This window comes from Pongo pygmaeus, chromosome 19 (assembly GCF_028885625.2).
Source record: "Pongo pygmaeus isolate AG05252 chromosome 19, NHGRI_mPonPyg2-v2.0_pri, whole genome shotgun sequence".
NCBI lineage: Eukaryota > Metazoa > Chordata > Mammalia > Primates > Hominidae > Pongo > Pongo pygmaeus.
The window spans coordinates 98708359-98729682 of record NC_072392.2 but is presented as its reverse complement, the minus strand read 5'-3'; the positions used below and the strand labels follow the sequence as shown (position 1 = coordinate 98729682).

The 21324-nt window shown below is 55.3% G+C and overlaps 1 protein-coding gene and 1 long non-coding RNA gene across 7 annotated transcripts in view; one reads left to right on the top strand and one right to left on the bottom strand.

Moving 5' to 3' along the window:
* ENDOV (endonuclease V) overlaps nt 1-17834 on the bottom strand; it is a 27051-nt gene extending 9217 nt beyond the window's left edge. Inside the window, exons 1-8 of one of the 6 annotated variants that reach the window (XM_054457858.2) lie at nt 17757-17834; nt 17186-17357; nt 10876-11010; nt 10593-10632; nt 9184-9296; nt 7725-7793; nt 7213-7341; nt 4146-4210 (exon numbers count right to left, since the gene is read on the bottom strand). In XM_054457858.2, coding sequence (XP_054313833.1) covers nt 4146-4210; nt 7213-7341; nt 7725-7793; nt 9184-9296; nt 10593-10632; nt 10876-11010; nt 17186-17357; nt 17757-17812 — 779 coding nt within the window. In that variant the 5' untranslated portion in view covers nt 17813-17834. Of the gene's footprint in view, nt 1-4145; nt 4211-7212; nt 7342-7724; nt 7794-9183; nt 9297-10592; nt 10633-10871; nt 11011-17185; nt 17358-17756 lie in introns of all 6 variants that reach the window. The other 5 variants (XM_054457863.2, XM_054457859.2, XM_054457862.2 and 2 more) reach the window with 5 other exon arrangements.
* The window catches only part of LOC134738747 (uncharacterized), a 24024-nt gene continuing 20298 nt past the window's right edge, over nt 17599-21324 (top strand). The window contains exon 1 of the long non-coding RNA XR_010124739.1: nt 17599-18078. This is a non-coding gene — a long non-coding RNA (uncharacterized LOC134738747). The remainder of the gene's footprint in view (nt 18079-21324) is intronic.

The following is a 21324-nucleotide window of genomic DNA, read 5'->3' as shown; positions in this document are numbered from 1 at the left end:
CACAGCCTCCTTATCTGTAAAGTGGGGTCACGGCCTCCTTATCTGTAAAGTGGGGTCACAGCCTCCTTATCTGTAAAGTGGGGTCACGGCCTCCTCATCTGTAAAGTGGGGTCACGGCCTCCTTATCTGTAAAGTGGGGTCACGGCCTCCTTATCTGTAAAGCGGGGTCACGGCCTCCTTATCTGTAAAGCGGGGTCACGGCCTCCTTATCTGTAAAGTGGGGTCACAGCCTCCTTATCTGTAAAGTGGGGTCACAGCCTCCTTATCTGTAAAGTGGGGTCACAGCCTCCTCATCTGTAAAGTGGGGTCACAGCCTCCTTATCTGTAAAGTGGGGTCACAGCCTCCTTATCTGTAAAGTGGGGTCACAGCCTCCTCATCTGTAAAGTGGGGTCACAGCCTCCTTATCTGTAAAGTGGGGTCACGGCCTCCTTATCTGTAAAGTGGGGTCACGGCCTCCTTATCTGTAAAGTGGGGTCACAGCCTCCTTATCTGTAAAGTGGGGTCACAGCCTCCTTATCTGTAAAGTGGGGTCACAGCCTCCTCATCTGTAAAGTGGGGTCACAGCCTCCTTATCTGTAAAGTGGGGTCACAGCCTCCTCATCTGTAAAGTGGGGTCACGGCCTCCTTATCTGTAAAGCGGGGTCACAGCCTCCTCATCTGTAAAGTGGGGTCACAGCCTCCTTATCTGTAAAGTGGGGTCACAGCCTCCTTATCTGTAAAGCGGGGTCACAGCCTCCTCATCTGTAAAGTGGGGTCACAGCCTCCTTATCTGTAAAGTGGGGTCACAGCTTCCTTATCTGTAAAGTGGGGTCACAGCTTCCTTATCTGTAAAGTGGGGTCACAGCCTCCTTATCTGTAAAGTGGGGTCACGGCCTCCTTATCTGTAAAGTGGGGTCACGGCCTCCTTATCTGTAAAGTGGGGTCACGGCCTCCTCATCTGTAAAGTGGGGTCACAGCTTCCTTATCTGTAAAGTGGGGTCACAGCTTCCTTATCTGTAAAGTGGGGTCACAGCCTCCTTATCTGTAAAGTGGGGTCACGGCCTCCTTATCTGTAAAGTGGGGTCACAGCTTCCTTATCTGTAAAGTGGGGTCACAGCCTCCTTATCTGTAAAGCGGGGTCACGGCCTCCTTATCTGTAAAGTGGGGTCACGGCTTCCTTATCTGTAAAGTGGGGTCACAGCCTCCTTATCTGTAAAGTGGGGTCACAGCCTCCTTATCTGTAAAGTGGGGTCACAGCCTCCTTATCTGTAAAGTGGGGTCACAGCCTCCTTATCTGTAAAGCGGGGTCACGGCCTCCTTATCTGTAAAGTGGGGTCACGGCTTCCTTATCTGTAAAGTGGGGTCACAGCCTCCTTATCTGTAAAGTGGGGTCACAGCCTCCTTATCTGTAAAGTGGGGTCACAGCCTCCTTATCTGTAAAGTGGGGTCACGGCCTCCTTATCTGTAAAGTGGGGTCACAGCCTCCTTATCTGTAAAGTGGGGTCACAGCCTCCTTATCTGTAAAGCGGGGTCACGGCCTCCTTATCTGTAAAGCGGGGTCACAGCCTCCTTATCTGTAAAGTGGGGTCACAGCCTCCTTATCTGTAAAGTGGGGTCACAGCCTCCTCATCTGTAAAGTGGGGTCACAGCCTCCTTATCTGTAAAGCGGGGTCACGGCCTCCTTATCTGTAAAGTGGGGTCACGGCTTCCTTATCTGTAAAGTGGGGTCACAGCCTCCTTATCTGTAAAGTGGGGTCACAGCCTCCTTATCTGTAAAGTGGGGTCACAGCCTCCTTATCTGTAAAGTGGGGTCACGGCCTCCTTATCTGTAAAGTGGGGTCACAGCCTCCTCATCTGTAAAGTGGGGTCACGGCCTCCTTATCTGTAAAGTGGGGTCACAGCCTCCTTATCTGTAAAGCGGGGTCACGGCCTCCTTATCTGTAAAGTGGGGTCACGGCCTCCTCATCTGTAAAGCGGGGTCACGGCTTCCTTATCTGTAAAGCGGGGTCACAGCCTCCTTATCTGTAAAGTGGGGTCACAGCTTCCTTATCTGTAAAGTGGGGTCACGGCCTCCTTATCTGTAAAGCGGGGTCACGGCCTCCTTATCTGTAAAGCGGGGTCACGGCCTCCTTATCTGTAAAGTGGGGTCACGGCCTCCTTATCTGTAAAGCGGGGTCACGGCCTCCTTATCTGTAAAGCGGGGTCACAGCCTCCTTATCTGTAAAGTGGGGTCACAGCCTCCTTATCTGTAAAGTGGGGTCACAGCCTCCTTATCTGTAAAGTGGGGTCACAGCCTCCTTATCTGTAAAGCGGGGTCACGGCCTCCTTATCTGTAAAGCGGGGTCACAGCCTCCTTATCTGTAAAGTGGGGTCACAGCCTCCTTATCTGTAAAGTGGGGTCACAGCCTCCTTATCTGTAAAGTGGGGTCACAGCCTCCTCATCTGTAAAGTGGGGTCCCGGCCTCCTTATCTGTAAAGTGGGGTCACAGCCTCCTTATCTGTAAAGTGGGGTCACAGCTTCCTTATCTGTAAAGTGGGGTCCCAGCCTCCTTATCTGTAAAGTGGGGTCACAGCCTCCTCATCTGTAAAGTGGGGTCACAGCCTCCTCATCTGTAAAGTGGGGTCCCGGCCTCCTTATCTGTAAAGTGGGGTCACAGCCTCCTCATCTGTAAAGCGGGGTCACAGCTTCCTTATCTGTAAAGCGGGGTCACAGCCTCCTTATCTGTAAAGTGGGGTCACAGCCTCCTCATCTGTAAAGCGGGGTCACAGCTTCCTTATCTGTAAAGCGGGGTCACAGCCTCCTTATCTGTAAAGTGGGGTCCCAGCCTCCTTATCTGTAAAGTGGGGTCACAGCCTCCTCATCTGTAAAGTGGGGTCACAGCCTCCTCATCTGTAAAGTGGGGTCCCGGCCTCCTTATCTGTAAAGTGGGGTCACAGCCTCCTCATCTGTAAAGCGGGGTCACAGCTTCCTTATCTGTAAAGCGGGGTCACAGCCTCCTTATCTGTAAAGTGGGGTCACAGCTTCCTTATCTGTAAAGTGGGGTCACGGCCTCCTTATCTGTAAAGTGGGGTCACGGCCTCCTTATCTGTAAAGTGGGGTCACGGCCTCCTTATCTGTAAAGTGGGGTCACAGCTTCCTTATCTGTAAAGTGGGGTCACAGCCTCCTTATCTGTAAAGTGGGGTCACAGCCTCCTCATCTGTAAAGCGGGGTCACAGCTTCCTTATCTGTAAAGCGGGGTCACAGCCTCCTTATCTGTAAAGTGGGGTCACAGCCTCCTCATCTGTAAAGCGGGGTCACAGCCTCCTTATCTGTAAAGTGGGGTCACAGCCTCCTTATCTGTAAAGTGGGGTCACAGCCTCCTCATCTGTAAAGTGGGGTCACAGCTTCCTTATCTGTAAAGCGGGGTCACAGCTTCCTTATCTGTAAAGCGGGGTCACAGCCTCCTTATCTGTAAAGCGGGGTCACAGCCTCCTTATCTGTAAAGCGGGGTCACGGCCTCCTTATCTGTAAAGCGGGGTCACGGCCTCCTTATCTGTAAAGTGGGGTCACGGCCTCCTCATCTGTAAAGTGGGGTCACAGTACCTGTCTCATATCAAGGTTGCTAGCAGGATCAAATCACCTGCAATGGTTTTCAGACAAAGCCTTGCACTGTTAGCTGTGACTGTGCCAGGCACGCTGTCACTCTAACTTACAAGAACCAGCGGGACAAGAATGACGGAGCCTATCCCGACGATGAGGAAGCTGAGGCTTGAAGACTGCAAACGCCACAGCTGGCTATGCAGGGCTGGGTCATGTCTGACTCCGAGGCCACGCCTTTTCTGCAGAGCCCACGTCCTGGTACCTCACAGGCTAAGTGGACTGAGGAAGGCTGGGGATAGCCCTATTGGGAGGTAGGGCTTGGACCAGACGGGGCTGTGGTCCCAGGGCTTTGCATGGAGGCAGTGGTGTTTCTGGAGAGTTCCCACGAGAATAGGAGTCCACCCCACTCCACTCCACTCTCCTCCCTCTTTGAAGACCTCTCCTGTGTCCCCTGCCTTCCCCCGCCCTGCACTGTCTGTCCTGAGCCACAATATTGCTACAGGGAGAGGCTGAGCCACCAGAAACAGCCCACGCAGGTGTCTGCGAGATACCCCTTTAGTGCCCCAGCCTCCTCGGGTGTTTACCTCGGTGTGGGTGACCCGGGGAGTCCCAGTGACTTGCGGATGTGCTCTCGGGAGCAGATGTCAGCCTGGGGGAGACAGACATGCTGCTGGGTGCTGAGCTGGTCTCTAGACCAGTTTCTCACCAGGAGCTGCTGCTGGCAATGCCTCCATCCCCCACAGAAGCCCACTCAGGACACACAGGTCACAGCCAGCTCTTCAGGCTCAAGAGCCACGGCCCTGTCGGTGAGTGTGTGACAGGCATGCCTGGAACTTTGGGGTCAAAGCCCTGCAATGGCAGTTCTCAAACCGAGCTGGGCAGTCCCTGAAGGGCTTGAGTAGCTGGTGAGTGGACAGGCTGAGCGAGGGGGTCCTGGGTCTCCTCCCCACCAGTGGCAGGTGGAGCTGCTCAGCCTTCACTGGTTTCCAGTCTGTGCTTCCCTGTAGGCTGTGCGCAAGCTGAGGCTTCTCTGCTAACACTTGCTTCTCTGGGGGCTCTGAGCCCAGCTGGTCTGTCCTCTCCCTGACTAGATCAGCAGTAACCCCTGTTCCGTCTCCAGAATCACCAGGATACAAGAGGACGGTGGGCCACAGGCTGGGATGGGGGCAGACCCTGGCAGGGAGAGACACTGAACAGGGCTCAGGTCTGAGTGGGAACCCCCAGGGGCATGGGGGGTCTGGCCCTGGGAAGTCCCCCTGATCCCAGCTCAGATGGGCTTAGATTAGCTTCAGGGCTGCACGACTCATGGAAAGCAATGGCTAATCCCCCAGCCTGCTCCTGCTTCCATTCATGGGGGAAGTGGGGCAGCAGTAGGCGGGGCCAGCACCTCTCACCTTCCCCTGGAGCGGCCTAGCCTGGCCTGGCAGGAGAGCCTGGACCTGGCAACCAGGAGCGCAGCAGTGCCTGTGACCATGGGGCCACCTAGACGGCCCGGCGCGGAGCCAGGGAGAGAGCAGACCAACACTAACCCCGTCTGTGCTCTCCCAGGACTTTCTGGAACAGAGTCAGGAGGGGAACCTGTTGAGAGGTGAGTGAGCTCAGGAAGAAAATGGACCCAGAGACAGAGCCAGCCCTGCAGGACACGACCGTTGGCTCACGCCCAACAGTAAGAAGCTGCGGGCTCCTGGTGCGGGGCGGCTGCATATCCCATCTGGTTGTGGCTTTCCTTCCTCTGGAGGGTGGGCCCAGGATTTGGCAGGCTCTTTGCCGGTGCTAGGCACAGATCCTTGCTCTATTTCTAGATGCTCAAGGTACTCACAGGCCAGGTGTCCCCTCCCTTGCAAGGCTGGGCCACTGTCCTACTCTGGGGCACAATGAGGTGGAAAAAGGTTTAGGAGCTCCAGGAACTGTGCTGTCTGCAGCAGCACGGTCTAAAGTTCCTGGGGCTGAAGGCCTGGGGGACAGTTTCTTGGGTTCTCTCGCGGAAGACCACACGGCTGAGTTGGAACAGAGGAAGAAAGGCCTCTTTCCTGGGGGCTGGGGACACAGCTCACAGGCTTGACAGTCCACACACCTGTGCCCTGAGCAAAGCCCTGCAAGGCTGCGGAGCCCGCTCTCAGATGCCACCACTGAGCACAGCTCCCCAGGGCGAGGGCCATTGTGGTATGCGGGCTTCTGCTGCCCCCTGGAGGCCACACTGCGTGCCAGCAGCCAGAAGGCCCCGGCCCTAAGGTGGTGGCCTGGGGGTTTTCCACTGGTGCTACGGCTGCCCCAGCGCAGGCTGCAGGGCAAGCGATGGGGGTAAGATGGGGAAGCAGCAGACACCAGGGAGGCTCAGGGGCTGGGCTGCTGGAAGAAGCACAGCTTGTGCAGACCCGCGTCCCCACCTCCACCCCACAGCCTCCACAGCACGCACAGCAGCCACCTAAAAAGGCCAATTTGCGGGCGCCCCGCTGCCAACTCGCAGCCATCCAAGTCCCTGTGGGTGACGTCTGAAACCCTGGCGCACCCCAAGATGCTCACGGGCTCCCACCCACTCTGTACTTCACTGCCCTGGCTCCAGCCACATCTTCCTGCTGAGTTTTTGTTTTTTAAAGTTTTTTTGGGATAAGGTCTTGCTCTGTCACCCAGGCTGGAGTGCAGTGGCCCAATCAGGGCACACTGCAGCCTCGACCTCCTGGGCTCAGGTGATCCTCCCGCCTCAGCCTTCTGAGTAGCAGAGACCACAGGCGCGCACCACCACACTTGGCTAATTTGTTTTTACGTTTTTTTTGTAGAGACGGGGTCTCACTATGTTGCCTAGGGTGCCCTCAAACTCCTGGGCTCAAGTGATCCTCCCACCTCTGTCTCCCAAAGTGTTGGGGTTGCAGGCGTGAGCCACCCTCCGGGCCCCCCATTTCTTGAGCACATCAAACTCCTTCCTGCCCAGGGTTGTCCTTCCCCTTCCTCCAGCGGGTCTCCTCCAAAGACTGACTTTTCTTGGACCCTCACTCTGTGGGCTTCTCTGGGACGGCACCCACCCGTGTCTTGTGGTCCCCTGGTCCTATCGAGGCTGGCTGTGGGCATCTCGTGCCAGCTGTCTCTCCCCCTGCCCACACGCTGAGTCCTTTCTCAGCTGAGCTGACGGCTTCAGCAGGGTTCTCACCCTTCCTGGGGGACCAAACACCAGTTTTGGTGCTGGGTTCTGGGGCGGGCATACCCAAGTCCCCAGCCCGGCGTCTCTGGGGCCTGCACAGCTTTCCTGCAGAAGCCTCCTGGCTCAAGTTCAGCTGCTCCCTCTGGGACCTGAGGGGCTGGCTGGGAACTGGCAGGACACCTCACCACCTGAGCTAACATCATTGATTCTCCAAGCTGGCCTGTATCTGGGTGCAGGAGGCTCAGAGAGGCTGGGAGGCTGAGTGCATGCGGCACAGGGCCTGGGGATGAACTCTTGGGAGCCCTGCACCCCCTAGTCTACTGTCCTGACTGCAGGGCCCAGTGCAGGCCAAGCAAGCTCTCCAGCAAGATGTATGTGACCTGTCCTTGGCCCAGGAACGCCCGTCCTCATGTCACCACACTCCAACCCCAGCTGAGCTGCTGGGGAGCCCTGAACAGCAGGTGGCAGGAAGCAGAGGAGCCTGTGCTGCCTCCCCGCATCCCCAGCACACCTACCTGGCGCACGGGCTCTGGGATCCGGAACCTGCAGCAGCAGCAAATCAGGCGCACAGCTGCCTCCAGGCTCATCTTGTGGCCCACGGAGACGTAGAGGGGCCTGGTGCTGCGGTCGTGACTCCTCAGGGCCTGTGACAAGGAAGGCAAGGGCTGTCCTGTGGGCTGGGCCACTGGGACCAGGGTCAGGACAGCCTCAGCGGCTGGAGCTCTGACAAAATGTCCTGGGGGCAAGAGGGAAGCTGAAGGGGCAGTGCTCTCAGGGACCAGGGCCTGCCCACCCTCAGGGCGCCTTCCTGCTGCTTGTCCCTGGGGCAGGGTGGGCTCCCTCAGCACAGCTGGAGGAAATAAACACATACATCACACCCTGGGCTCAGTCAGAGGCAGGAGGACGGAGGGACGGGCAGGTGGGGGGTTGATGTGTGAGTGCACGTGTGTCTGCATGCACCTGTGTCTGCCTGCAAAGGATCCCCTACCTCGGGGCTTTGGGGGCGCTCAGGGCCCCAGCCACTCACCATTCCCAGGACAGTCCCAGAGTCTCCCAGCAGAGGGAACGAGTCTCCTCGAGTCTGCAGGAGTCGGATCTGGAAAATGGGGGCAAAAAATGGGGAAAAAAACCCTCTCTTCTTGGTGAAGGGCTGAAGGCAAGTCTCTATTTTTTGAGATGGAGTCTCGCACTGTTGCCCAGGCTGGAGTACAGTGGCGCGATCTCGGCTCACTGCAACCTCTGCCTCCGGGGTTCAAGCAATTCTCCCACTCAGCCTCCTGAGTAGCTGGGACTACAGGCATGTGCCACCACGCCCAGCTAATTGTTTGTATTTTTAGTAGAGATGGGGTTTCACCATGTTAGCCAGGATGGTCTCGATCTCCTGATCGCATGATCCACCCACCTCGGCCTCCCAAAGTGCTGGGATTACAGGCATGAGCCACTGTGACCGGCCCAGGTCTCTTTATTTTTAAAACCCAGTCGCTGGGCCAGGAAAGCGAAGGGGACTGATCTTGGAGGTGAGCCACAGCCCAGGCAACGCCACACCCCCTGAGACGACACTGAGCGTGCAGGCGGTGATGTGGTCTTGCCCCTGAGCTGAGGGTGCTGCCCACAAGACCCTGTCCAAACCTGATGATGGGGCTTAGAACAAGGGCAGCAATCTGCCCAGGGCCGCTGTGCCAGGCTGGCAGCCATACAGGTGCCGCCACTGCCCAGTGACCGGTGCTGAGCCCGCTTCCTTCCTCTGGTTTCTCTCCTGCTTTGGGCACATCTGACTCAGCTCAACAGGCTGGTATTTCTGGCGGCGGTGGACTGGCTCATTGAGTGGGTCTAAGGTCCCCATCAACTCAACAGATTTTTATTAAGCAACTGCTCCATGCAGGCACCTGAGAGCTGGGAGGAATGAGAGACGCAGTCTCTGCTCTCCGAATCTGCCATCCAGTGAAACAGCTGGGAGTGTCACTGGCTCCCTCCACTGCGAGTGCCTCGCTCCCAGTGCCAACATGGGGTCCCAGAGGAGGAAGGTGCAGGGGAAGGTGAGGTAGGAAGAGCGTGGGTGGCAGCTCCGGGCAGGCCTTGGTGGGAGGGGCTGGAGGCTGTGGTACCCGAGCATGCAGAGGAGATAGGGGCTGGGGCAAGGCGGGGTGGGGAAAGCACCAAGTGCGCCCGGGACAGCCTGGAAGCCCGTCCTGTCCCCAGTCACTGGAGGACTTAGCCCTACTTGGTGTGCCATGGTGGCTCACAGGCAAGGGGGACCAGAGAGGCAGGCGCACCAGAAGTGGGAGAGGAGCTCAGAGCGCCCTCGGCTGAGACAGGCAAGGCAGTGCCTGGAGGAAAGCAGGTCTTCCTTACGCCAGGCCACAAGCCAGGGATGAGGAGGGCAGCGTCAGCAGGCAAGGGCTGGTCCAGAAGCATCCCCATGCCCAGGGCCACCACAGCCCCACCACTGAGCTGCCGGGCACGGCCTGCAGCAGGCCCCTCCTCACCTTCTCCTTGTGCAGGGCGTTGTTCTCCAGCCCATCCACCTGCAGAAGTTTCTTGGCCACCCCAACGCAAGGCAGGTCTGTAAGGACGCCAAGGTGGCAGGCCACCCCAAAGCCTGCCAGGGAGAAAGGAGGGTGGGGTTGGGGAGGTGGGGCTGGGGCCTGGTGCAGGGATTCAGGACAAGCCAGTCTTACCAAAAGCTTCCCTAAGTGAGCAGAGGTCTGTGGACGGGCAGAGGGCTGGGGAAACCAGACCTAAGTCCCAAGCGGACCTGGGCGAAAGCCCCCTGTGCCCGATTTTCCGGGTGCAAGGCCGTGGGGGACGCCTCCTTCTCTCTGACATGGTCAGTGCCAGGGTCAGCACCTCACTGGCATGCTGGGATACTGCAGCCCAGCTCTCCGGTCATTTCCTGCACCTCCCAGCCTCCTCTTCCCTCGACGGTGGCCTGCCAGCGCTGGCACGAGCATGTGGGTCGGCACATGACAACCCTTTGGCTCTGCACCTATGTGCGAGGGCAGCAGCCAGGGCCCAATCACACTTGCTGGCCAGGAAGGTCCAATGTCAACCCTCCTGGGCCCTCTCTGGGTGCTGCTGCACCGCCCTCAGCTCTGTATGTGAGGGTAAAAGAGCCCATCTCCCTTGGCCGGGCACGGTGGCTCACGCCTGTAATCCCAGCACTTTGGGAGGCTGAGGCAGGCGGATCACGAGGTCAGGAGATTGAGACCATCCTGGCTAACACAGTGAAACCCCGTCTCTACTAAAAAATACAAAAAAAATTAGCCAGGCGTGGTGGCGGGTGCCTGTAGTCCCAGCTACTTGGGAGGCTGAGGCAGGAGAATGGCGTGAACCTGGGAGGCGGAGCTTGCAGTGAGCTGAGATCGCGCCACTGCACTCCAGCCTGGGCGACAGAGCAAGACTCTGTCTCAAAAAAAATAAAAAATAAAAATAACAAAGCCCATCTCCCTCAGCCACGCTCCCTAGGCCAAGGTTCCTGGCAGCGGCGGGGGCCTGGGTACACCTGTCTAGTTGTGGACAAGGGCCTGGCGGGCCGTGCAGGGTGGGCGGCTGGCAGGGAAGGCCACTCTGAGCCCGGGCCGTGGGACATCTTTTGGTGATCAGGTCAGAATGGATAGTGGCACCTGGCGATGAGCCAGCACAAGGCACTGTAGGGAAGGCAGGGGCGAGCAGGAAAGAGGTGAGGAGTGAAGCGAAGGTAGACAGTCCTTTACCGGTGGTAGGGGAGGAGGGGCCGAGTGCACTGTGAGTCCCCGTTGCGCCCAGAAAGGAGCCGCTGGAAGGGACTGGCGGCAGAGGCCAAGGGCCCAGCATTTTGTGTGGGGGACGACAGAGGTGCCCTCTCCCCCATCTCTTCCCCACAGTGCCCTCCCTGGACCTCCGAGAGCAGGATCACCTCGGTGGTGGAGCACCCCGTTTCCATCCACAAGAAGGACCTATGGAGCCACGGGGAGAGTCACAGTCAGCTGAGCTGCCCCTCGGCCCTCAGGACAGGGCCATCCCTGAGGCAAGAAGGGGGCACTGTCTCTGGGGTCCAGCTTTTTAGAAATCCTCATTCCTCTCTTCCAGGAAGCTCAAGAGTCTCTCCCTGCCGCTGCGGTGGTGGCAACCTGCAGCAGCCTTCCCTCCCCCAGGGGAAAGGAGGGACCTTTCTCTCGTCCTAGGGATGAGACACCTGCCTGGGGCATGAGGCCCGGCTCCTTCTCCCGCAGCTGCTGCACCAGCTCCAGCAAGAAGGGCACCTCTCGGAAGGCCAGGAAGCCCGACACGTAGGGGGCTGTGAGGCTGACCATGCGGCTCTCCTCGTACACCACCTGCCACCAGGCACGCAGCTCAGTGGGCAGCATAGCCCTTGGCCACCTGCCCCGTCCCCGCTCCCTCCATGCCTCGCCTTCCCCATCCTTCTCTCTCCCTTACGTCACCCTCATGGCTCCCCTTCCCTGCCTCACCTACGAGACGATGGGTTTGGAAGAAGGAACTAGAAGATGTACCCTACAAATTGGTGGTGGGCAGGTACCCTCGGGACCTGGTCCATAGGAGCAGCCCCCCCCACAGGACCTGGTCCACAGCAGCAGCCCCTCCCCTGGGACCTGGTCTGTAGCAGCAGCCCCCCCCCACCAGGACCTGGTCCACAGCAGCAGCCCCTCCCCTGGGACCTGGTCTGTAGCAGCAGCCCCCCCCCCCAACCAGGACCTGGTCCATAGCAGCAGCCCCCTGGGATCTGGTCCATATGAGAACCCTCCACCCCGGACCTGGTCCAATGGAGAACCCCCTCCCACCCCAGGACCTGGTCCTTATGAGGAGCCCCAACTCCCAGACCTGATGTGTAATAGGAGCCCCTGGGACCTGGTCCATAGAGGATTACCTGGTATCTGGTCTGTATGAGGAGCCCCCGGGACCTGGTCCATAGGAGGATTCCCCGGGATCTGGTCTGTAGGAAGATTCCCTGGGATCTGGTCCATAGGAAGATTCCCCGGGATCTGGACTGTAGGATGACTCCCTGGGATCTAGTCCATAGGACGAGCCCCTCGAGCCTAGTCTGTAGAAGGATTCCCTGGAATCTAGTCCATAGGAGGAGCCTCCGGGACCTGGTCCATAGGAGGATTCCCTGGGATCTGGTCCGTACGAGGAGCCCCCTAGGACGTGGTCTGCAGGAGGATTCCCTGGGATCAGGTCCGTAAGAGCCCTCCGGGACCTAGTCTCCATGAGAAGCAAGGCTAAGGTTGCTGGCTCCATCACCTCTGCCTGCCCCTTGCTTTCCTGGTGTCTCCTCCTTTGTGTATTGAAGCTGATGCCTCACCCCACCCCTCCATGGGTTGTTGGAGGCTTAAAGAAAACACAGTGTTGGCCAGGCGCGGTGGCTCATGCCTGTAATCCCAGCACTTTGGAAAGCTGAGGTGGACGGATCACCTGAGGTTGGGAGTTCGAGACCAGCCTGACCAATATGGAGAAACCCCATGTTTACTAAAAATACAAAATTAGCCGGGCGTGGTGGCGCATGCCTGTAATCCCAGCTACTCGGGAGGCTGAGGCAGGAGAATTGCTTGAACCCAGGAGGCAGAGGCAGCAGCTTAAAGAGTACAACATGGCAGGCCTGAGTCTCCTAACCTTGTGTTTTCCTTAGTCACACTGGCCTTAATGTGGAGACACGTTTCCCACTATGTCCACATTCTGCAGACCTGTCTACCTTCCTGCAGTGTTGTTACTGAATCCCCCAAATCTCTTGGTGACAGCTTTCAAATCACAACTTCCACTCCTCACTTGTGGCTGGATCAATAATTAAACACACCAAAGAAAACGGAGAGCTCTGTATTAGCATAGAGGGTTGGGGATTGTTCTCGCAACATCTTTATCAGTGACTCAATGGGGAAACTGATCACATCTGCCCATGACTCAAAGTGGGGAGGGTCCATTCTGATAACAGAATTTGGGTTTACAGAGAAGCCAGCAGGCTGGATCACTGACATCCCCACAGAGTAAAGTCACTTTGCCCAGTGACACGTGGAATTCAAGTGTGGCCTGAGTTCCCACAGGAGGGGGGTGGCTGCTTACGTCTGAATCTCTCCCATAATGTTATAATTCAGGTGACATTATGGGATGACTATGATTTGTAATCAGCATGATAATGACACTGCGGCTGTGGAGGAGAATGTCATTCTCAGGACAGGCCTGCCGACGTCTTCTGAGCTGTCACAGTCGCTGGAATGTACAGTACACACGCACACAAACAGCGCATGTGCACGAGAGAGAATATTCCAGAGCAGCAACAGCTGAACGTAAGTAGAAGGAATACAGGTGTCCAACATATCCTTTTCCAATTTGGGGGGATGTATGTACATTTTCAAATTAAAAATCTGAGAAAAGAAAAATCACTGTATGATTAGCATGGGGGGCAGGTCTGGGTGACCAGCAATCTCAACATAAGCCAGTGACCTGGTGCCCCTCAAAAGCTACCAGTGTTTCCAGCTACACTGACTGAAATGGCGTGGGTGAGAGTTAGGTCTAGGGACTTGGGTAGACCACATCCAAGTTCCTGCATTTGATTCTGAGTGCAGACGGAAAGATGGATCCTGTGAACAGAGGGCATGACCAGAGGGCCACTGGCCAGTGAAGAAGCTGGACATCATTGCAGCCTCTTGGGACCGTGTGGTCAAGGAGCAGGCAGCTGTTTCCAGCAGCAGAAGGGCTGACAAGCACAAGGCAGGGAAGATCCGTTCTGTTTTGCTACCTGAAGGCAGAACTGATCGATGGGAGTCACAGACAAGCAGGAGTCAGCTCCCTGCGGAGCAGCACACACTAGCCATTGCTCAGCGTCCAGCACGCAACAGGCTCCACCAGGATGCCTGTGGAGCAGCACACACCAGCCATCGGTCAGCATCTGGCATGGAATGGGCTCCACCGGGAGGCCTGTGGAGCAACGCACACTAGCCATGGCTCAGCGTCTGGCACGGAACGGGCTCCACCATCGTTTGTCAGGGATGCTAAGGACACTGTTCTTCACGGTGGGAAAAGCAGGCCAGTGGTTCTCCAACCCAGCTCTGCTTCAGAATCACAGGGAAGCTTATTTTAAAAAGCAGATTCTTAGCTATACTCTGGGAGAGTTTTTCCCCCAGTAAGTGGGGTAGGGCTCTGAAATCTGTTTTTCTTTTTTTTATGGAGTCTTGCTCTGTTGCTCAGGCTGGAGTGCACTGGTGCGATCTCGGCTCACTGCAAGCTTCGCCTCCCGGGTTCACGCCATTCTCCTGCCTCAGCCTCCCGAGTAGCTGGGACTACAGGTGCCCGCCACCATGCCTGCCTGATTGTTTTGTATTTTTAGTAGACACGGTTTCACCGTGTTAGCCAGGATGGTCTCGATCTCCTGACCTCGTGATCCAGCCGCCTCGGCCTCCCAAAGTGCTGGGATTACAGGCATGAACCACTGGGCCCGACCTGTTTTTTTTTTTTTTTTTTTTTCTAACAGGTTTACTGAGATACAATTGACATACCATAAAGTTCACTTGTTTAAAACATATAATGCAATGGTTTTGGTATTTACAGAGTTGGGCAATATCACTACAATCTAACTTTAGAACATTTTCCTTAACCCCTAAATAAACCTCATACTCATCAGCAGTCACTTCCCATCCATCCCACCCCAACTCCAAGGCCCAAGGATCCACTTTCTGTCTTTCTGGATGTACCTACGGAATCTGTTTCTCAACACACTTCTGGGTGATTCTGCTTCTGCAGGTCCGTGGTCGGGCATTCAGGAACCAGTGGACCAGACTGTTCCAAGATCCTTTCCTAGTCTAAGCTTTCATAGCCGGAACAATGAATACCGACGAAGTAGCAGGTGCTTTGCTTGGTGCTGGGGTTGCAAAAGAAATATGGTACACCCTACCCTTGAGAACCTACAGGCAGCGGGAAAAATGGAATCATAAACGACTAACTTTAATACAATGTGAGAAGTGCTATAACAGCATGTGCATTAAAAAGAGGCCCAGGATGCAGACGAGAAGGTGATTAATTTGCAGTCAGGGAAAGTTGGAGGGGGAAGGGAACACTGTGTTAACTGCTTTCCATGCATTTCAAGTATTGCTCATCACAATTCTGTGAGCTGGATATTAATACCATTATCATCCTCAAGTTAGAAAAAAGGAGACAGAGGCCTAGAGGGCAAAGTGGGGAGTGGCAGAGTTGGGTGTGAGCATGAGCAGTCAGGACCCTAAGACTGTGCCCCCACTCCCAACGCTAGCCTACAAAATGGCCAGGGGACCTCTTAGAGTAGGGGCTGCTGAATATCCCAGTCTTAGCACACAGCAGGCACTCAGGACATTTTTGCTCGATTTGGACTGAAAAGGGCCTCCCAAGTAAAGCACAAAGTCATGGAAGCAGGAAGACGTTTGTCCTCTTCGGGAGTCGGCAGAGGAGCAATGCGAGTGACGCCAAGAGGCTTCTGGAGCTGTTGACTCTTACGTGAATCATGAGCCTGCTGTCCATTCACACACGTATCTATTTAAGGAAGAGTCCGGCGTCTTCCGCATGCTACCCATGGTGGGCAAAGCAACATGGCTTCTACCATCATGGAGTTTATATTCCAGTAGGGAAGACAGGCCAGTTCCATTCCAGCAAGACAAGAGGAAGCAGAGGGTTGCTATGGTCTGAATATTGGTGTCCTCCCCAAATCCCTACGTTGAAATTATAACCCACAGGTGATGGTATTACGAGGTGGGGCCTCTAGGGAGGTGAGTGGATCACCATGTGAGAACACGGTTAGGAAGCTGGCCCTGTGCAACCCGGGAGAGCGCCGTCACCACAACCTGATTGCGCTGGCACCCTGATCTCGAGCCTCCAGCCTCCAGAACTGTGAGAAATAAATTCCTGCTGTGGGTAAGCCACCCAGTCTAAGGTATTCTATTACAGCAGCCCAAACAGACTAAGACACGGTGCTGAAGGACAACTCCTGGTCTTGTGGGATGAGAGGGAGCTTAGTGGAGGAAGTCATGTCTAAACTGAGCCCGAAGAGATGAGTAGGAGTTAGCCAGATGGAAACCCTTCCAGGAGAGGAAACATTACTGCAAAGGTCAGGCCGCCAAATACAGCGTGGCACACGTGTGAAGGATTCAGAGTGGGCTGTAGGAGGTGGGAAGAACTGAGAATGGTGGTGAGGGCTGAGCCTCCAGCGCCATATTAAATTACGCGGGGGACAGGTCATAAGAGGCCTTGAAGCCATGCCAACGAGAGGGAACTTTATTCACCATGAGGTCATGAGAAGGGCACTTCAATGTTCTAAGAGGACTTCTGGGCTGGGTGTGGTGGTTCGTGCCTGTAATCTCAGCACTTGGGGAGGCCAACGTGGGAGGATCCCTTGAGCCCAGGAGCTGGAGACCACCCTGGGCAACATAGTGAGACCCTGTCTCTACAAAAAATAAAAAAATAAGCCGGGTGTGGTGGCTCACACCTGTGGTTCTAGCTACTCAGGCTAAGGTGGGAGGATCACTTGAGTCCAGGAGGTTGAGATCAGATCTTGGCAGTGAGCCAAAATTATGCCACTGCACTTCAGCCTGGGCACAGAGTGGGGGAAGGGGAAAGGAAGGAAAGAGAGAGACAGAGAGAGGAAGGGAGGGAGGGAGGGGACTTGTTGCTTTTGAGGAAAATACTTGCTTTTTAGGAAAATCGGTCTGCTGGCAGTATGGAAAAGAAACCACTGAGGAGGAACACTTGAGCCAGGGCACCCATGAAAATGCTGCTCAGGAACCCACAGGAGTGACGGTGGCACAGCCAGGGAAGGAGCAGAGGGGAAACAGACAAGGGGACAGATTCCAGCGACATTTAAGAGGCAGAATAAAAGGGAGCTAGTGTGCAACTGGACGCGAGAGGAACGGAGGGGCCCCGGAGGACACAGATCTCCAGCTTGGGCAACTGGGAGTGTGGTGGACAGATCACTGAGATGAGAAACCCAAGATAACAATCAGACTTGAAGATAAAGCTCACGAGCTGATTCTTAAGTCACAGAATTCCCTTAATTTTTGCCTTTTTTTCCCTTCCAAGACTCCCCAGACTATTTTTTTTTTTTTTTTTGAGATGGAGTTTTCCTCTTGTTGCCTAGGCTGGAGTGCAATGACATGATGTTGGCTCACCGCAACCTCCGCCTCCCGGGTTCAAGCGATTGAACCCGGCTGAGACACCGCCTCAGCCTCCCGAGTAGCTGGGATTTAGAGGTATGCGCCACCACGCCCGTCTAATTTTGTATTTTTAGTAGAGACGGAGTTTCTCCATGTTGGTCAGGCTGGTCTCGAACTCCCGACCTCAGGTGATTCCCCAGCCTCAGCCTCCCAAAGTGCTGGGATTACAGGCGTGAGCCACTGCGCCCGGCCAACTCCCCAGACTATAATGACATCCTACAAAACGAGAAGCCGGGTTTCACGCTTGCACTGCTCCCTGTCCCGGAGACCGCACGCCCGAGCCCATCGAGTGGCCCGCCTCGAGCTCGGCGTCCTCCCAGGTTACCTCGAGCTCAGGGAAGCTGAGCACCACCAAGGAGGCACAAGCGCGGACACTGTCCCCTTTCACGAAGGACACGTCAACGCCCCCGACCCTCTGCAGACCCGAGAAGGCGGGGTCTCGCTGCCACGCCTCGGTGTCCCGGTTTACGACGCGGGCCTTCAGCCGAGCTTGCTCCCTAGGAGGACAGAAGCGTCAAACTTGGTCGGGGTCACACCCCAGACTCTGCCTCCTCCACCCGCGCGGCTGCAGCGGACAGAGCGCCTCTGCCGGGTCTTCTCCCGCTTCAGGGGAAAGCAAGGGACATACCGCCCAGGCCACAGGCCCTAGGAGCCCAAGCGGCGGAGACCCGCGCAAGCGCAGGCCAGACAAACTGGCCGGAAGCGAGAACCGTGCCCACCCCGCGGACTACAACTTCTGAGATCCCTCCGCTTCCGCGCCGGAAGCTGGGGTTTGCTTTGGAGGCTCGGGCGGTGGCTGCTCCGAGTCCACAGCCTGAAGACTACGAGCTCGGAGGGTCCGCGAAGGGCCGCCCGGCCTCGGCCTCCGCCTCCTGCGCGTCGCCTGACAGCATTACCGTTTCCACAGTGACAGCGTTTCCTCCGGCGGCCGTCCCGCCGCCTCCAGGGCCATGGCTTCGTCCCAGGCACCCCTTCCACACGTCACTTCCGGAAGCGACTCTCGCAGGCGCCAGCCGCCCTCGTTGCCTTGGAGACGCTTGCGCTTTACCGGGCCGCACTTCCCACCGGGGTCTTCAGAAGCCTGTGGCCGCTGGGTGAGCCCCTGCGTGAACGCACACGCACGCACACGGCTTCAAGTTGCCCCGCGACGCCGGGCGCGATATCGGCTCGGGTCCCCGGAGGCCGTCCGCCCCGTTTTCAGCGGATAGCTGAGGCCAGGTAAGTGACCGCGCGAGGACCGGGGAACTCCGTGACGCCCGTCCCGCCTCTGCTGTCCCCGCCGCAAGCGCTGCGCTCTGCACGGCGGGAGGGCCGCTTGCCCTGTTGAGAGTCGGCGGGCACGGCACCTCCGCGCTTGGAAAAGGGTGGTCCAGCACTGCCGGTCCCACTCCTTGGCCCGGTCAACATCCGCCTTTGCCGAACCCCGAAAGGATTCACCAGGTCCAGGACAGCCTGGCGGTTGCCTCAGGAGCACTTACTGAGCTCCTGTCGTTTACGCCCCCTACCTCGACGGCAGCTCAGCGGTGCCCTCAAGCTTTTGAGGGCAGGTGTCGTGTATTTAAATTCTTCACAGTTTAGCAGGCTGGACTCACGGGGGGGCTGCAAACTTGGACTGGGTTTCATCTGGGTTGGACCTTGCTGGGCAGAAAGCTTCCCCTACCAGACAAAGTACGGCGACCTTGGGGGGGTCTTGGTTCTTACCTCATGCTCCTCATTGAACGAGTTTGGTTCAGTGCTTTCGCTGTGCCAGGTGTTGTGTGAAGTACTGTGAGGGAGAATATGTATGTATTTGTGGGGAGCAGACTTTAAACCGGTGGTTGGGAAAGGCCTGAGAGGCGATATTGAAGACACCTGAAGGGTGAGTGAAAGAGCATGGCGGGTGAGTGGAACAGCTTTCGCATGCAGGTCCCGGGGCGGGAAAGAGGTTGGTGTATTTGAAGCACTGAAAGGCAGCCAGTGAAGCTGAAGTGTAGCAGTTTAACCCATGGTTTTATATTCTAGTGGGAGGATTCAGAAGGGTGTATGTGTGTGTATATATATATTATAGTCTGAATATAAACGTCAAGGGTGTTAGGTTTTGAAGGGAAGGTGAAGGCTAAAGAATGACGCACAGTGAGAGTGCAGGCGCGCGGGCAACTCAGCAACACAGGTGTATTGCAAACACCTGTGGGGGGCCAGCTTAATGCCAGAGCCCACCAGCGATTACAGGCTGGGGTACTCATAGGCCTGGGCGGGAGGGATCTAGGCAGTATGGCTTGCTGTCCGGGAAGATGTTAACGTGTTCCCAGGATGAGGTGGTTCCGGCAGAATGTGGTATTCCTTGCGCTTTGTCCCAGCAGACTATGTTAAGAGGCAGGCTGTTTCTCATGGGTGGACCCCCCGTGGAATGTTTCACTTTGACCAAGGTCTGCAAAATGGAAGGGGGCTTACAAAATGGCGCAGTTTGGACTAACAGAGGGGAAAATACAGAAGATGAAATTAGACTCTAATTAGAGTTTGAGACCGGGAAAGGCTTCATATAGCTTTGGGAACTGACAAGGCTTTGAAAGCAGGGTCAATTTTCAACGAATGAGCATCACCCACTGCACCCCGCACACCCTGCTCCCCTGCTGCGGTGTCTTTCCCACCAGAGTGTAGCAGGACAAGCCGCAGACAAAACCCCTCAGACACCGAGTTAAAGAAAGAAGGGCTTTATTCAGCTGGGAGCTTCGGCAAGACTCACGTCTCCAACAACCGAGCTCCCCGAGTGAGCAATTCCTGTCCCTTTTAAGGGCTCACAACTCTAAGGGGTCTGCGTGAGAGGGTCGTGATAGATTGAGCAAGCAGGGGATACATAACTGGGGGCTGCATGCACCGGTAATTAGAACAGGACAGGGATTTTCACAGTGCTTTTGTATACAATGTCTGTAATCTATGCATAACATAACCAATTAGGTCAGGGGTCGATCTTTAACTACCAGGTCCAGGGTGTGGCGCAGGGCTGTCTGCTTGTGGATTTCATTTCTGCCTTTTAGTTTTTACTTCTCTCTTTGGAGGCAAAAATTGGGCGTAAGACAATATGAGGAGTGGTCTCCTCCCTTATTCCCCCTCTCTGAGAATCTCACTCAATAGTGGGAGTTGTCACTTTTATTTTTACTACCTATGTTTTCTTGCAAGACAGATCGATAGTGATTCATATAGTACAGTTGTGCTGAAGCATTTTGGTGAACTAAGGTAGCGATGCAGCTTTGTATCATTTGAAGAAGTATGGGTAGCAAACAAGGGAGCAGAACGCAGGTTTCTATTGCTATTGTAGCTCCTAATATAAGAGTTTTAAATCTTTTTAGTGCTGGGAACCATTTTCCAAACATGGCCCCAGGATCAAATCCATGCCACACTTGCACGGGCACATGTGCCAGTTTTGTCATATTTCTAACTGTGTCTTCAACTAATTGCCCTCGATCATCTATGTGTAGACAGCAATTAGTAAGGTTAAATTTTTTACAGACTCCTCCTTCAGCTGCTAGCAACTAGTCGAGAGCCGATCTATTTTGATAGATAGCATTTATCATCTGAGTTTCTTGCCGGTCCAGAATAGTCAAGGCTCTGCCGGTCTTATTAGTGATTATTTCTAAGACAGCTGGTAACCGTATGATTCGGTTGAGCATGTAAACGGGGGTCGGGTATCCATAGGAGCCATCTTGTGCCTAAGTACCAGGCCCATAATATTGTATGATTCTTTCAGGGGGCCATTTATTATCTTTTGACTTTTTTATAGCTATGCTTTTCTTTTTGCGGAAGCACAGGGAAGCCCAGGAATTGCCTGTCTTTATGGGCAGTAGGAAAAAAGATGGTTTAATAGTGCCAATAACATGACTACCTGCCCACTGGTCAGGTAATTTGGTGTAAGCTCTATGCCCACATATCCAGTATAATCCAGTGGGGGCTGTCCAGTCCCTGTGGGACTCCGGGTGGGTTCACACAGTTTGCAACTTTGGGAATTTACTAAATGGATTTTTCTTAGTGTGGTTTGAACTCCACTAGGTGGCTGTTTTTGTAGTAGTATTATACAATTTTTGCCTAAGCAGCTGAGTCTTCCCACAGGAAAGGTGGAGTCCTTCCCCACTCTTGCTATATACAGTATTGTCTAATGATTGAGGCTTTTAGGACCCAGAAGTTATCAGGGTGATTCTTTTGAGCCGGGAATTCATCAGAAACTGGGTCTGTAGGTACTAATTCTCAGGCTTCCCATGGCCATTGATCTCCCATTACAGTTCCTGCACATACATAACATGAAGTGACATTGAGAGACCGGGCTACATGCTCAGCTAATTGCAAAAACAAATGTCTTGTTTTTCCTGGAATTTCTGGTACTGGCACATTCAGATGATCATAGAAGGTTTGAAATACTGTCTGAGGAGAGCGTTTATAAATTTCTTCTCAAACCATGATATTTACTCAAGGATCCAGTCCAGCCCCGTCGAT